Here is a 16,410-nt window from a genome sequence, read left to right on the forward strand (position 1 = left end):
CTGCATTGTGGGATTTTGTTCTAGGACAGGAGACTTTTCATTTTGCTACCAGAGAAGGGGAATAGAGCTGGTAAAGGCTCTGGAGCATAAGTCCTGTGAGGGGCAGCTGAGAGAGCTGGGGTTATTTAGCCTGGAGCAGAGGAGGCTCGGGATTGACCTTATCACTCTCAACCACCTGAACGGAGGGTGTGTAACCACGGAGGGGGCGGCCTCTTCTCCCAGGTAACAAGTGACAGGACTAGAGGAAATGCCCTCACGCTGCACCGGGTGAGGTTTAGGCTGGACATAAGGGAATTTCTTCACAGAAAGGGTGATCAGATGTGGGACTGCCCAGGGAGCTGATGCAGTTACCGCTCCGGAGTGTTTAGACTGGACGTGGCACTTAGATCACGGTCCGGTTGACAAGGGGCGTTCGGTCACGGGTCGGACTCGAGATCTTTCCCAACATGACTGATTCTTTCTCTGCTGTTAGGTGCTAGGCTCTCCTCCAGGCAGCCGAGGAGCCTAGCTGCCTCAGCAGCCGGAGCTGAAGAGGCGCTGGGAGCCGCCTGCCCCGGTGTGCGGGGCGGGCTGTGGGCGCGGCCCCGCCCCGCGCACGGCGATTCCGGCGGCCCCGCCCCGCGCACGGCGATTCCCGGCGGCCCCGCCCCGCGCACGGCGATTCCCGGCGGCCCCGCCCCGCGCACGGCGATTCCCGGCGGCCCCGCCCCGCGCACGGCGATTCCCGGCGGCCCGCGGGGCCGCGCCGGGCGGGGCTGCGCTCCGTAAGCCGGGAGCCCGCGGGCGGCGGGGCCCGGGCCCTGCCGCGTCCCTGCCGTGTCCCTGCGCCGGGATCCGCTCCCTGCCGCAGCTCCGGGATCGCCACCCCCGCCCGCCTCTGTCCCTGCCGTGTCCCTGCGCCGGGATCCGCTCCCTGCCGCAGCTCCGGCATCGCCACCCCCGCCCGCCGCTGTCCCGGCCTGCTGTCCCTGCGCCGGGATCCACTTCCCGCCGCAGCTCCGGGATCGCCACCCCCGCCCGCCACTGTCCCGGCCCGCTGTCCCTGCCCGCTGTCCCGGCCCGAGCGGCTGCTTCGTTATTTCCGTTTGAATTGATAAAGCAGTTACGGGCCGCATAATCTTTGGGTTATTCCTTCTTCCGTGCCTTATAGATTTTCTCTCAAAGCAGCTAAGGAAGGACAATGGGAGTTCAAGGACTTTGGAAGCTGCTTGAATGCACCGGGAGACCCATAAACCCAGAAACGCTGGAAGGGAAAATTCTTGCTGTTGGTATCCTTTAAAAGTAAAGCTGGGTAACCGAAATTGCAAGGGTGATTGTCTTAACTATTCCCTTATTTACAAGATATATTATTATTATTATTGCATTTAAATTGCATTTTGGTAAGTAGAAGGTTTGCTTTACAATTGTAAAATACTAAGCTCTTTTATTTTCATTGTTTAAAAAATAGACTCTTTTTAATAGGTTCCTTATACAAGTGTTGGACTACAGAATTTTACACTTTATAAATAAATGTGCTGCTCTCTGTAGGACTACAAGATGAAGAAGTTTTATGCTTGTGCATCTGCTTTCCTGTCCTGTATACTTGATTCAATGCTGGGAAGATGTGGAAGGAAGTTACCCATCATTTATCTGTAACAATAACTGGGGAGGTATTTGCTGTGCTTTTGCTTTCACTCTATTTTTTGTGCAGGGCAATAGGGACAATGATTTATTCTTCTTCCAAGCTCATAGCTGTTTGGATATTCTTGGTTTTGGTAAGACAAACTTGGAGCCATGGGCAAAAGCCACTCAGTCAAATCTGTGCACTTTATAGGAACTCCTAATGTGGTATATGTGTAAAAAGAGCACGCTTTTTCCTCTCAACGGTTCTTTAAGATATCAGTATTTGGTTGAACCAAGCAATAAAGGGAGCCAGAGATCGTGGTGGTATTTCTGTACGGAATGCTCACCTCCTCACTCTGTTTCATCGACTCTGCAAGTTACTATTTTTCCGGATTCGACCGGTCTTTGTTTTTGATGGAGAGGCACCTCTTCTGAAGAGACAAACCTTGGTAAGTACCTTTGTGAGTTACTGCAATGTAAAAGAGGCTGTATGTCTTGCTGATGGTAAGCAGCCGTTTTCAATTTCCTCCTGTTCTGCTTATGTTTCTGAGCTGTAGGGATGGAGGATTGAAGTCTACTGCTCTGCCGGTGTCCTTTGCAGTCCCAGCCTGAGTTAGCTCTTGGAGCATGCAGCAGCTCTTTAATCTAGGCAGGTTTGATTTGCATTGGAGCCAGGTTGCAGAGAAGTGGATGCAGAGAAGCCTGGCATGTATTCCAGAATGGACCTGAATGCAGCTCTGCAGGCATTTATACCCAGAAGCTGAAAGCTGTTCCTGAGTCCCACAGAGGAAATGGACATAGATTTAGAGGCTCTGAAGGCTCTGTCCCTCTTGGGGTAGAATGAGTTAGGAGTAGCTCATAGGCTCAGCACATAGAATTTTAATAGGGATTCACTGAATGTGCATCTTCAGCATCCAGGAAAATCTTGTTGGTGTTAATCTTATTTTCATAGGCCAAGCGAAGACAAAGAAAGGAAAATGCCATCAATGATTCCAGGAAAACTACAGAGAAACTCTTGAAAACACTTTTGAAGAGACATGTTATCAAAACTGCTATTACAGGCAAAAGGCAAGACTAAAAATCATTTTTCCATTTTTATAGGTGACAGTAATTCTTTCTGAAGCTGTTAATTGCTTTTTTTTTTTTTTTCCCTAAGCAATGAAGCTTTGCCCAGTATTACACAAGTTCGCAGAGAAGGAATTGATGATATGTATGTATTGCCTGCTTTAGAGGATGAAGAGAAGAATAGGTAGGTAGAATTAAGAAAAATAGCTTAAATGGTTTTTAATAAACTTGGGTAAAAGTATAAACCTATGAGACACTGTAATATATATATAAAAAGTATAGTTCTTTAATTTATATTTTATTTCAGTTTCTTTTTGAGTATAGAAACCTCCTAGTTATTTATGGTAAAGTAACAGAAGTTTTCAGCCCACAGATTGATTTTCTACACTGGATTCATGTATAAGGATGAAAGTTCTACCTCAGTCTCTATGGCCATGTCCATATAAGTAAATGGGACTAATCAAGCTTGGGTGTGGCTGGTTAATTCTGTTTTGTGTTGGCATGTTCAGCAGAGGCAGGCTTTGTCTGTGCTTGTCATACCTGTCTCATCTTCTTAAATAACACTAAGTGAGAATGTGAAGCTGCCCTTTGCACATCTGTACTTTTATATACTTCAAATGCTGACCAAGTAAGAACTGTGTCATGATCTAAACAGCAGCAGTTGTCTCCATCTGGTTTTAACTGACATGAGTTTGCCTTCTTACTTTCTGTTCTGATCTTTACAACTTGTGTGCATATTTATATATTTATATATATAAATATGTATCTAAATATATATATGTGTGTGTGTTTGATGCTGCAAATTTTTATGCTTGACCAGCGAAGGCATCTTTTTGCTTAAAATAGAAACTCTCTTTTCCTGGGTAAATATCTGCACATTTGTTTTCTCTTTGTGATTTTTAGCTCAGAGGAGGAGGAAGAAAAAGAATGGCAAATGAGAATGAGCCAAAAACAGATGTTGCAAGTAAGTGCAACCTAGTTGCCTTGTTACTGTGGTCAATCGTATCATTCATTTGCTGTGCTTAAAAGATAAACAAAAAGCTTAGAAAATCCAATTATTTGGAGACAAAAGTCTTATTATACCATTACTTATAAGAAAACAAGTTAATTTTCAGTACTCCAAGAATTCCTATTAGTGAGGAAATATTAATATGATTTCTCCATTAGAATACAGCAGAACAGAAAAGTCTTGTGGTAGCCTTTCTTTTTCTTTTTACTACTTCCTTTGAACATATGGAGAAGACATTGGTTTTTGTAACAATGTAGGAGAAATGCATGCATTTGTGCATGTGTATGTACATAAATAACAGCATATCTAACAAAATTCCTGTGCTTCTCCAAATGTGAACTCAAGTTGTGTGAGAACCCCAGCCTTGTTTTGGGGCCATATGTGGTGGTGAAATTCCTCCTCCAACCTGTGCTTCCAAAGAAAAACTCCGCAGACTTAGCTGTTCGGTCTCAAGGCAGTTTATTGCTAGTTATCTAACAGATTATGTTCTTGGACTGCGGCTGTTTGATCAGCGGCCTGGGTAGAGGCACACACACCCTGACATCCTCTCTATCTGCTGTCTTCTTCGTCTCCCTCCCCGCCCAGGGTTGCTGCTATCTTTTATAAGATATATTACGTATAACATGTTTACAATTATTCCCCAATACCTACTACCTACGTTGCCAAGTGTTTTTCTACTCTAAACCAATCTGTGAGTGCCAACATCACCAAGAACATGGAGGTAAGGAAGAAGAAGGAAGAAGGATGGGTTCAGCCCACTTTCCTCCATCTTAGAACTTCTGACCCCCATGTACAAAGCGAAAACCCCCCTGTACATGTGCTAAAACCCCCCTGTACAATACTAAAAAAATTTCCCCTCTACTTCGTAACTACTTATACTATACTATCTAACCTTTTGTGATTGCTTGTTCCATCTCCAAAGTTGGTAATTCATTCCATGGCTCAAACTCAAAATCACAGTTGTTTTTCAGCTGTCTGCCAGGGTCTAGAATGCTTCTGACCAAGGCCTGGAACCTCTAAAAATGTCTGAGAGACATTTTGAGTTCCCACAAAGTTGAAGCACTTAAGTCCTTGTGTTTTCAGAGATAAATTGTGTATTTGCTTCTGATCTGCTGATCTGATTGGAAGAGGAAAAGAGAAATGCATAACCTAAGAAGAAGACATAATAAATATTAAAATTATCTCTGCTTACGTCAATAGGAAAAAAAAAACAAACACTCTTGGAAAGATTGTTTCTTTGAAGCAGTTCTCATTCAGGAGGAGAACCTCTTTAGAAGGACAAAATCTGAGTAGTTAAGGCTATATGACCTGGTTCTGTGTTTTATACTAAATATCTTTTTGTAAAAAGAATAAAACCAAGTTTTTCTGTATAGTGTACATCAATAATGAGGTACTTAGCATTATTTTATTACACAGTGGTTACTTTCTTTTTCTTGTTTTCACTATGTGGGAAGTAGCAACAAAGTTCTTGAGGGGTTGGGTTTTTTTGTCTTGCTTGGAACAATGTTCGAAACATTTAATTATTTTTGTTCTGCTCTAATATAAAATATGTATTCTTGTTTTCCATTGTTATAGGAACAATTATGTGAAAATCCTTATTCTGTAGATATTGAATCAGAAGATTTCCACAAGCTGCCTCCAGAAATAAAACATGAGATCTTGACTGATATTAAAGAACTTACAAAGCGAAGAAGAACGTTATTTGAAGCAATGCCAGAGGTAATATTTAAAATAGCTTTCAAGGCATTGGAATGGAGCTATTGCCATTAATGCAAATGAAGAAAGAGTACTATATCTGGAAAACTTTACACCCTGGACTGTTTAATAAGAGATGTTACCGAGGAGAAAAAAATCCAATGAGATAATGACTCTTCACAGCCTTATCTCTTGATTTCCATTAACATTAGCAGAGCTAATTCATTTTGGCAAAAATGTTAAAAATTGTGCTGTGTTTCGTGCCTCATCAGCATTATGTCAAAGATTGCATAACATGCTACTTGTGTGGATGATCCTGGCAGGATGAACACAGCTTGGATTCCAAACCCTGAGGTTGTTAGAGGAGCTGGCAGCTGGGAAAAGACTTTTTTAACTTCAGGCAGATGTGTTGAAGCTGTTCAACACATCTGAATACAATATGAATGGGGAATCCTATAGTACCACTTCTACACTGAGGTTTTGAAAGTACAGTATACATCAGATTAAATTACTGTTTATGTCCAAGTGTAACCTAAGAACAATAATTTTAAAATGATCCATGTGTGGATTCGCTTTTAATGGCTTTTCTTTTTAAGAATGGGATGAGCTCTGATAACCAAAATTAAGATGTTCTCTGGCACTGAGAACTACTGATACCTTTCAGAATAATTGTATGTTGCCAGGATAGTATTGCGAGTGCAGCAACCAGTTAGCTGCTTAAAGGAACACCTGAAAGAATTCCCACAATCTTCCAGAATGTGGGAAATTAATTTGCTTAAAAGGGGTGTTTTATTTCAATTGATTTGTTTGTTTTGTTTTTTGTTTTGTTTTTTTGAGGACTCCAATGACTTTTCCCAATACCAGCTTAGGGGTTTGCTTAAAAAGAGCAACCTCAATCGGTGCATAGAAAATGTACAAAAAGAAATGAGCCAACAGCATTCGGGTGAAATCCAAACACAATATGAAAATGAAGGTGGTTTTGTGAAAGAAGTGGAATCAAGGAGGGTGGTCTCTGAAGAGACTTCTCACTATATTCTGATAAAGGGTATGTTGGGTCTTATTTTTGTAAAACCTGTTTGGAGTGTGCACACTTAAACCCGACAGTTTAAAGACAAACCTGAATATTGTATATTGGTGCACGTAGCCAGTACTTTATATGAAATGTGCTTTACTGGTATACTTCATTAACTGTGATCTGTAAACCTTCAGAAAAATGGTTTAATAATCTCTATATAATGATGTTCATTATGTAAAATGGAATCTTTTTATAAAGCAGTATTTTTCCACACAAAACTTACTTTCAGGTATTCAAGCAAAAGAGTCTATGAGTAGAGAGTTGGAAACTACTGCAGGACCCTCATCAAAAATGCATGAATTGACTAAATTAAATAAAATCAATGAATCTCCTGCTAAGGCAAAGCAGGAAGATGACAATGTAGTGGCAGCACCGCCCTCGCCTCGAACTTTGCTTGCTATCCAGGCAGCCATGGTAGAAAGCAGCTCAGAAGAAGAACTGGATGCAGGACAATTGAACATGGACCGATTTGTGTCAGAGGAAGGCAGTGTGTCTCCAAGAACACTGCGGGCAATTCAGCAAGCTCTGAGTGAAGATGATAAAGGGGAGGAAGTTGCTACTGCTGCAACTGATGGAGTGCTGTTAGAAAGACCAGAAGGGAAGGATTTTCTGCTTACTAGCTCAGATGAGGAAGAACAGATTCCTGAAGTTAAGGAAGGAGAAAACATTCCTACAGCTACAATTCATTCATCAATCCAAGTGACTGTACAAGATGCTAAATTTAAACAGAAGACTCAGGAGTTGGAAAAAAGTGATACTACATCCAAAGACACTGGTATATTCAGAGATGAAAATTATTCTGCTATTGAAAATACTAGAAAAGGCAAAGAAGATATAGACAAAGAAGAAAATTATTCAGAAAATCATATTGCACCCAAGGACACCAGTATATCCATAGCTGAAAATTATTCTTATATTAACAATACTAGAAAAGATAAAGAAGACTTTGACAAAGAAAAAAATGGTTCTAAAATGGACTTAAAGTCTCTGGGAGATAAGAATATGAATTTGTGTTTGCAGAAGCCAAGCTGTTCCCCTGTGCAAACCAATATAGGTCCTTTGATTCACACTGAGACAACAGACCTTTCTAAAAATGAGGAAAACTTGAAAATTTCTGAAAACACACAGGAAGTAATTTCACAAACAAAGGAGAATCTATCTGTGGATACTAGATTTTTTCAAGAAGCAAGAGATCCTGAGGCGGAAAGAGAAAGGATGTCACAGTCCGAAGACAGTGATTCTGATGGTATGTGCTTTTTGATTGTGTAAAAGGATAAGAAAATAGGACAGTATATTCGTAGTCAGTCGAAGGTAACCTTTTCTCTTAGTCAGCAATCCTTAAAAATGCATCCACTCCCACATATATAGGAGGCAGGAAGAAAATTTGAGCTGTGTTTTTTCACCTGGTGTCACACTTTATCATTGAAACCTGTGTGTAGAATATGGAGAATCGGGAAAGCATGTTGTGTACATTGAATTTAACTGGTGTTATTAACCAGTCAGCCACTTGGTTTGTGTAATTTCACAATCCTTATATATATCTGCTGCATATAGGAAAAATAAAAAAACACTGCACAAGTTAAAAATGTGTACAAGTCTCTGTTTTCCTTTGATAGGAAGCTTCATTGAAGTGGATGCTGAGGTCAGTAATGATGCTGAGTTTCCTACTAAATATGATGAAGAAATGAGTGATGAACCGACACGTGCAGAAGTGGAGACAGACAGACCGGATGTTTTCACACTGGACTTGCTGAAAGAATCTGATGAGGTGCAGTTGGGAAACACTCAGAATGTTGAAAGAAATGCTGATGGTAAAGCTGCAGTGGAAGAGTGGCAAGACATCAGTTTGGTAACTTATTGTTTCTTGTTTTGAGCTTGTAATGGAGTGCTTTGTCTCCAAATAGTTGTTAAGGAAAACTCTTGATCAGCTTCTTATTATTTCATTGCTTTCTCACATAGCTATCTAATTGTATGGGAACTGATTTTTCTTTAAAGGTGGTTAATTATAATCTCCCTGAAATCAGAGGAAAACTTCAACGTAAATTCATGACTCGACCATCTCTGGTCTTACAGCTTGCTGCATTAGAGAAGCTGTAACAGCTTCCTAGTGTGAATTAATGGAACATGTGCTACTAGAATAATTGTAGTTGGAGACTTTGTGCTTTGCTTTCCTAAGTGTACCTGAATTATTGAAATAATAAAAAACTTTGGTTTATATTTTCAGGAAGAACTAGAAGAATTAGAAAAGGACCTTTCTGCTGAACAAAATACACTTCAGTCTCAAAAACAGCAGCAGGAACGTGTTGCCGCTTCTGTAACAGGACAGATGTTCTTGGAAAGCCAGGTAGTATTTGTTGAGTCATTTTGATTTGTTTCCTTCCTCTATCCCAGTCATTTACTCAAAAGCTGTTAGTAATTTTGTTTAGTTATAGGTCACCTTTTTCCCCTCTTAGGAGCTTGTTTTCTTCAGTTTGCTTGTTTTAAAATATTGAAAGTGTTGAGATAATCTTGAATCCCAACTATTTTAAGTAAGTGTAATAACATTATAAAATAATAATGTAATTATGGATAAATCAGTATATCTTTTAAGCACCAACTTCTGAAGGTTGGGGCAGTTTGATCTTGGCCTGTTTTTGTGAAAGGTGCAAAATAAACAAAAAATATTCGGAAGCTATGTACAGCAGCAAAGAATTGATGCAGTCTGTGTGTTAGGTAAACTGTGATTTCCCCTAGGGATTAAAAGGTTAAAAAATTACAAGAAGTCTGTGTAGTTTATGCCCTGAGTAAGCAATCTGAGGGAATCTCACCAGTAATGATTGAATGAGCCTGTTACTTCTGTGTCAGTGTTTCAAGGTTTAATACAATGTGTTTGGGTTAACAAACCCAGTAACAGTAACACAGTAGACTAGTGATAGTGTCTGTGATGTAATAAACTTATGCTAACAAATTAATTCTGAGAAATATGTAAATGTGTGTATTTTTTTTTCTTAATGGGACAGTTTAAGCAGTTTTAAAATGATACTTAGTCTTGGTTAAATATTTGCATGTACTTGTTTCTTCATTTGATTTTTTAAAGGCCAGTAGATTGCTTTTGTAGTATTATGTGCCATGTAATCATGGGCACACCATTATAGTTGTGCCTATGATTACATAGGCACAACTTTTGATCTGTGCTTTTATTCTTAATTACAGTAAAGATTTAGTCTTGAGGCTGATTCTATCAAGCCTCAAAAGCCATCTGGTGAAGAACATAATCCAGGCCCATGTAATTAGCACAAGCCTCTAAACCTAGTGCGTGTGGGATATTTAACTGAGGTTGTGTAATATATGCCATAAAAGCAAAAATGCATCAAAATAGAGGCATATCAAAACAATATCCAGGGAACAATTAGTCTTCCCACTGTTGTTTCCTGCTTGATATGACCATTTTTCATATGCTTGCATGCTACTTTCTTAGATGAAGCGGTGACCAAATTTATTTTTAGATATGTTTTATTTTTATCTTTTATATTTTACCTGCATCTTTGTTTTGCTGAGCCCACATAATTGTAATGCATGGAGTTTTCTCTTTGCTGTGCAAAACAATCCTTAAGTATGCTTGTGTATTTAAGTTCTCAAACTGTGTGGTAAAAGTGTGCTCAAGTAGTGCTTGACTTACATGGCACTGTCTGCTTGAGAGGAGTTGAGTGGGGACTCCCCCTTGACTTAACTGAACTTGGTACTTTTTACCAGAGTTTATTGTCAGATATTAAACAAATCCCAAGTGTGAATCTAGCACTTCTGAGTCAAGCAGAAGTGTATTAGAAATTAACTCTTTAGATGAATTATTAACTGTTTTCTTTCCATCCTCCAGGAGCTCCTCCGTCTGTTTGGCATTCCATATATCGAAGCTCCGACAGAGGCTGAGGCACAGTGTGCCATATTGGACCTTACTGATCAGACCTCTGGGACAATCACCGATGACAGTGATGTTTGGTTGTTTGGTGGACGACATGTTTATAAAAATTTCTTCAGTCAGAACAAATACATAGAATATTATCAGTATGTTGACTTTCAGAACGAGCTAGGTAAGCCTCAGGTATTGGTTTGTTAAAAACAGTCTTTAATAAAACATCTATGTCATCTGTCTCTGTATTTTCTACAGAATTTTCTGTATCTTATTCAATGTCTGTTCTTTGGAGAGTCTCTGAAGCCATTCAGTTAGGTTACTGTTTTACTGCCAGATTACCCCCCTGAATTTGCAGACCACCTGCATTTAATATACTGAGATAGTGTAATGATAATCAAGGCTGGAGATATGAACTATTATACCAGTTTCTGGGTAAATTTTTAGCATGACTTTTCTGATGTGGTGGGAAAAGGATATTCTGATGTCATCAGATTTTTAGTCTTCTGGAAATAGAAATTAGTTTTGGACATACTGAGATGTAATATATTAAAAGCGGAGCTGGAATATGTGTAAAACATTAATCATATGGTCGACACTGAAAGATTTTTTTTCTTCTATCTGATTGCTCTTGAGCTAGTCTAATCAAATTGTTGCCAATTTTGTTGAACTACTAAGCTTCAGTGTCACATAAAGTATTGGGCAAAATACGAGCCAATTTAAACTTGTTATGTCTTGAGCAGAACTGTTTTAAAATCAGTTTTGACATTTTCAATTTGAGATGCTACAGACTTTGAAATAGTAGTATGTAAAATTTCATAACATTTTTATGTGGTGAAAAATGTAGCTTTGGTTTCTTCCAGCAAATTGAATGAAATTTTTCCCTACTTAAGTATCCTTTTGTAGCTTAATTGGAAAGAATTGCTGTAAAAACATGTCTGTGATTTTTAACTGGTTTTAATGTGATAAGCCAAATATTTATTTATTTATTGGGAAAAAATAGTCATCATCAGTCTTTATGTCACATTCCTTTGCAGTCTTGTGCTTCTCCTTTCCCATGCATTGCAGAAATTCTTCTGTCTGAACAGCTGATGAATATCGTGACTAGCATGATAATGGTCTTGCTTTGTGAGTTTAGACTCACGTCCCTTCTTTTCTGCATGGGATTTAAAAAAATTTTCAAATCCAAACCTTTGAAGCTGGTCACTAAAAATCAGTCTGGTTGCCTCAGACTTTATAGCCTATCAAATAGAAGTGGTCAGCTGAGTTCTTCTTTCTGGCTGTTTCACAGGCTCTGCTTGGTAACTGTACTAGCACAGAGCAAAAGGCTTCCAGTTGAGGAACACTTCTAGGAAGCAGAGGCATTGGTATTATGGCCTAGAATTCAAACAGAATGTTTTTATTTGATTCTGGCATTACTTAATTCAGGTCAGCATTAGATGAAATCAGAACATTAACTGGATGTAATAAATGTAAAAAAATACCTTGTAACAACCCCAAATTTTGAAATTACATAATCAAATAATTATTTAGGTTGGAAAAATATCTCTGAGAAAAGAAAGGGTCTCTGAGATCAAGTCCAATGTTTATCTGATCACCACCTTGTCAACTAGACTATGGCACTGAGTACCACATCCAGTTATTTCTTGAACATTTCCAGGGATAGTGACTCCACCACCTCACTGCACAGTCCATTCTAATGTTTAACAATAATTTCCATGAAAAAAAATCCTCCTGATGTCCATTGTAACATTTTCATTTTGGCAGGATATATTTGCCAAATTAGCACAATTATTAGTGCTGGAGCTAGCAGTTGTATATTGATACTGCTCCAGAATAGAACATAGGAGATTCTGATGTTGAATTAAATATAATTGTATGGAGTTAATGCCTTTGTATTCCTTTGCCTTTCTGATAGTATTTTTTATTTTGTAAGATAATAAATGCTGAATCCATACACTTTCTTTTTCAGGGTTGGATAGAAGCAAGCTAATTAATTTGGCATACTTGCTTGGAAGTGACTACACTGAGGGCATCCCAAATGTTGGCTTTGTAACAGCAATGGAGATTTTAAATGAATTTCCTGGGCATGGCTTGGAACCTCTCTTAAAATTCGCGTATGCTTCATTATGATTTGCTTTTTTGTATTTCCATATTGTGATTATTAGTAAATATGCTTTTCTGATGCTTAAATATGCAGCAAAACGTAAGGCCATCACTGATTGATGGGACCATCATTAATGGGACTAAGTAGGCTGTAAAACATGACTCCATTATCACTATTTGGAATGAGAGGTAGATAAGGTGTCAAGTTGATACAGCAATCACAGTGAGACAAAGACAGCAGAACAGCTGTAGAATTGTGCATCTGCCTCAGAGTTTATTGGAGAGCTGGATCCATAGTGCAGCAGAGGTTCATTCTCCCTGGATTGGTGAGAGGTTGCTGTAATTTTCTCACAGAGAAAGGGGACTTGATTGAGGAATGGATGACCTGGAAGGAGTCAGGCAGGTAGGGTGTGGGCAAGAACAAGATCTGAAGAGGGCTAAGGCAGCTGTATTGGCAATAGTAAAGATGTTTGGAAGTCTTTTTTTTTCCTTTCTTTTCCTTGCATATTAAAAAACCTCCAGCAATAATCATTGTGTGTGGAACATCCTCTGCAAGTGAGGCTAACACTGGAGCTTATGGGGAATCCAGGTGATATTTGCCACTTTGGCTTATAGTAGCTACATTTAATGTGTATGTTTTTTCTTTTCTGCTGCTAAGATTTTTTGTCCCTTTGGCTTTCTTTCATTTGGACATTTTCTACATCATCTCTTGTAGTAATTGCAGTAAGGAGACTAAGGCTATTGAAATTAGCATGGTGGCTCTTGATATGTCAAATTTTATTTCATGAGGCAAATTAATAATTTCTCTGTTTTTTAGTGAGTGGTGGAATGAGGCTCAGAAGAATAAGAAAGTGATGCCTAATCCACATGACACTAAAGTCAAGAAGAAACTGCGGGAGCTACAGCTTTATTCAGGTTTCCCAAATCCAGCAGTGGCAGAAGCATACCTGAAACCTGTGGTGGATGAGTCAAGGGGTTCATTTACCTGGGGAAAGCCTGATGTAGAGCAGATCAGAGAATATCCTTTTGTTTGTTAGGTGAAAGTACTCAAAGTTCATGAGTCAGTAATGGAGTGTCAAGTTTTTAACATCCCTCTGTTGTGAAGGGCCCAAAGCCCTACCTGCATGTTCTCCCCTAAAATGATACCAGCTCTGGGATAGAAGGGAATGCAGCCATGTATGTGTGGCAGTCAGGCTGCTCTGCCCTCCTGAGAGAGTGGACTGTCTCACTTTGCATGCAAAGAGAATCTTGTAGCTGAACTGACTAATTTGTTGAGATATTGTATTTCTGTAACTGTCCTGTGCCTGTTTCTGCTCTTGAAGTGGGATTGCTCGAGCACTCCCTCTGTATGTTTGCCTTTTTCACAAATAAATCTTGAAGTCTAGATAGAAATGGTGTTTCAACATGCACTTTATCCCTAATTATTCCCTGCATTTCTTCCAATAATGTCTACTTTTTGCTTCAGTTGCAGTCTAATCTGCAATGAACTATTGAAAAGTACATGGCAATAAATGCAGAGCTAATAGTGTTTTAAACAGGAAATGAAACTTCCAGTAGGTACAAATGTAAAAATAAGGTTTGCTTATAGGCATTTTGTTATGGCAATACCATTTAACCAAAATGAGTTCTGTCTTCACTGAGCCATGCTTTTGGAAATGTTGATCTTAGAGCAAAAGTTCTGCAACTAATGGAGATGCAGCAGTGTGACTGTGATATGTTGTTTTAACCAAGAGTCTTTTGTCTGATTTTGTAGTAGAAATGCTTTGAAGTGGAGCAACTTTCCTCCAGACATTTTTTACTCCAGGAAGTTTCATTTTATGTGTTTACAAAATACCAGTAATAGCCATTTTGTAAAGTTCCTTAACTATCTGCACATTCTGCAAGGATCACTTTGGCTGGACTAGGACGAAGATAGATGGAATCCTTTTGCCTGTGATGAAACAACTGAACTTACAGCAGGTGAAAATCTACCTACTGTAGTTTAAGGGTAACTGGAAAATGGTGAGAGAAGCATTTTGAAAAGAACAGCAAGGCTTTGAAGTAAAATATCTTCCTCAGAAGCTTGGCTTTGGGTTTTAATCTTTTTATGTATTTTTTTTTAAAGTCGCTAAGCTTGCTTCTCTAGACTTCATTTCTGTATGATTTGAGTGTGCTTTGAGGGGACTCTACATAATTTCAGACATTGGTTTCAAGTTTCCTTACCTATCAAGCACCTATCTTAAGTCCAGGCTGCTGTTTTTTTCTGGACATGGTCAAGCTACAGGTACCTCAAGCAACTTCAGTACTTCTAGAGCACAGTGTTCCATAAACACTTTATAAAGTATATATAAAAGTGCCCCTGAGATTTTGGTGGAGTGATACTGCCCACTTGATACTATACCCATCCTTTGAGCACGAGTGCAGACTGAACTGTTGAGCCTATTAATAATACTACTCTCATTTCCAAGATAATGTTCTGTCAACTCTATTAACGCTTGAAAGTGAATGGTGATGCCTGCTTGGTAGCTGTCAAAGTAGGTTGGAAAATTTATCTCCACTGTGAAATTCTTTTTTCCTTTTGCCTTACACAAGATAGATGCATTGTCTAAACCAGTGTTCTAGGTTCTCTGTATCACTGAGTGGAGTGAAAGCTCCGTAGTTATATACATATTCATTCAGACTGATTGCAATGTCCTTTGGAAGAGTCTGTCTCAGACAATGTTAGAGAAAAAGCAGAGGACTGGCTGGGCCTATACAAAAAGCCTAGCTGTCGTTGAAGAGCACAAATCCACACTGTGTGAGGACTCTTAGTTCTCCTTTCAGTCTTTATACTGTAGCAGCATGTGGTGCAATGAACTGGAGACAAATGCCTGCATGTTCTTGCACTTGGAGGCACAAATGCAAAGTGCACTTACAGCATTTACTTAGTAAACATTCTGCTTTCACAGCTGGAAGCTAAGGATGTGTTTGTAAGGACATACTTAAGAGCACTACAGAGATTCTCTATATTAGGGTTGACAATAGCAACATATGTCTAACCACTAGCAGTGCAATATTTATGAAATCTCACTGCGAGTTTGCTAATTATTAATTTCTGTAAAGGTTCTTGTTGCCTAATTTATTATAAAGTATGGGTATTACTGTAATGATGTATCTTATTGTTCACATCTGTGTGCATATGTATTAATTTCATTACTTCTTTGTCCTGCTTTAGTTTCAGATGTTTTATAATATAGCTAACAACTGAATTCCCACAAAGACATTCAACTGTGTTTCTGTTTTATTTTTGCTAGACTCAGCTTCGAATTGATTCATTCTTCAGACTAGAACAGCATGAGAAACAAGCTATTAAAAGCCAGAGACTGCTCAGAGCTGTGACTTGTCTCAAGAGAAAGGAAAAGGAAGAAGACAATGAAATTCAGGAGGCCGCTGCTGTCACAGAGATGAAACTTAAACAGTCCGGAAAAACGAAAGGGGAAGGTACCACAGGTGACACAAATCAAGCTGCAGCAACAAAACAGAGTGGAAAGAGAAGAAAACATTCAGATTCCAGAAAAGAATTTTTATATGGAGGTGGTTTTGTTGGAAATTTGAATCTTTCAGAAACTTCTAGTGACTCCTCAGTGGAGGAATCCAAAGGTAGAGATTTAGGCAAGAGCAAAAGGAAGAAAAACACGTCTGCAACAGAGACAGCAGACCATAAAGAGAAAAAAGGGTGCAGTAGCTCAAGTAGTGAAGATGAAGACCTGGGAAATGTAGTCATGGTGACTGCCAAACCTGTGTTTGAAGGCAGAAAAAAGAAATCACGAAGCAAGAGAGGAATAAGAAAGAAAATATCTTAAATATAATAATTATTTAAAAAGACTGATTTTTGTGACTTGAGCTTTGTAAATATTATAATGAATTCTTTTTAAAATATAATAAATTATCCTTATTTGTACTGCATTTTGTCATGCATTTGTCATGTTCTGCTGTCAAGAACTTAAATAGAAG

At 39.0% G+C, this 16,410-nt stretch overlaps 1 protein-coding gene across 3 annotated transcripts; it reads left to right on the forward strand.

Moving 5' to 3' along the window:
- The first annotated feature begins 965 nt into the window (after positions 1 to 965).
- Positions 966 to 16,362, forward strand: ERCC5 (ERCC excision repair 5, endonuclease). 3 transcript variants are annotated; one of them, XM_021530225.4, is made up of 15 exons: positions 966 to 1,268; positions 1,876 to 2,051; positions 2,555 to 2,670; positions 2,759 to 2,851; positions 3,571 to 3,631; positions 5,252 to 5,395; positions 6,209 to 6,416; positions 6,676 to 7,692; positions 8,063 to 8,295; positions 8,671 to 8,790; positions 10,300 to 10,513; positions 12,305 to 12,449; positions 13,256 to 13,456; positions 14,313 to 14,397; positions 15,711 to 16,362. In XM_021530225.4, the coding sequence occupies exons 1-15, from the start codon at positions 1,181 to 1,183 to the stop codon at positions 16,257 to 16,259; spliced, it is 3,450 nt and encodes a 1,149-aa protein (XP_021385900.2). In that variant the 5' UTR covers positions 966 to 1,180; the 3' UTR covers positions 16,260 to 16,362. The 3 variants fall into 3 exon arrangements, with proteins under 3 accessions (XP_021385900.2, XP_085438021.1, XP_085438012.1); XM_085581886.1 differs by lacking the exons at positions 966 to 1,268; positions 1,876 to 2,051; positions 2,555 to 2,670 and adding an exon at positions 3,034 to 3,113 and having other exon boundaries at positions 2,791 to 2,851; XM_085581895.1 differs by lacking the exons at positions 966 to 1,268; positions 1,876 to 2,051; positions 2,555 to 2,670; positions 3,571 to 3,631.
- Positions 16,363 to 16,410: the final 48 nt, after the last annotated feature.

Source organism: Lonchura striata, chromosome 1 (genome assembly GCF_050655825.1).
Source record: "Lonchura striata isolate lonStrDom1 chromosome 1, ASM5065582v1, whole genome shotgun sequence".
Taxonomy (NCBI): domain Eukaryota; kingdom Metazoa; phylum Chordata; class Aves; order Passeriformes; family Estrildidae; genus Lonchura; species Lonchura striata.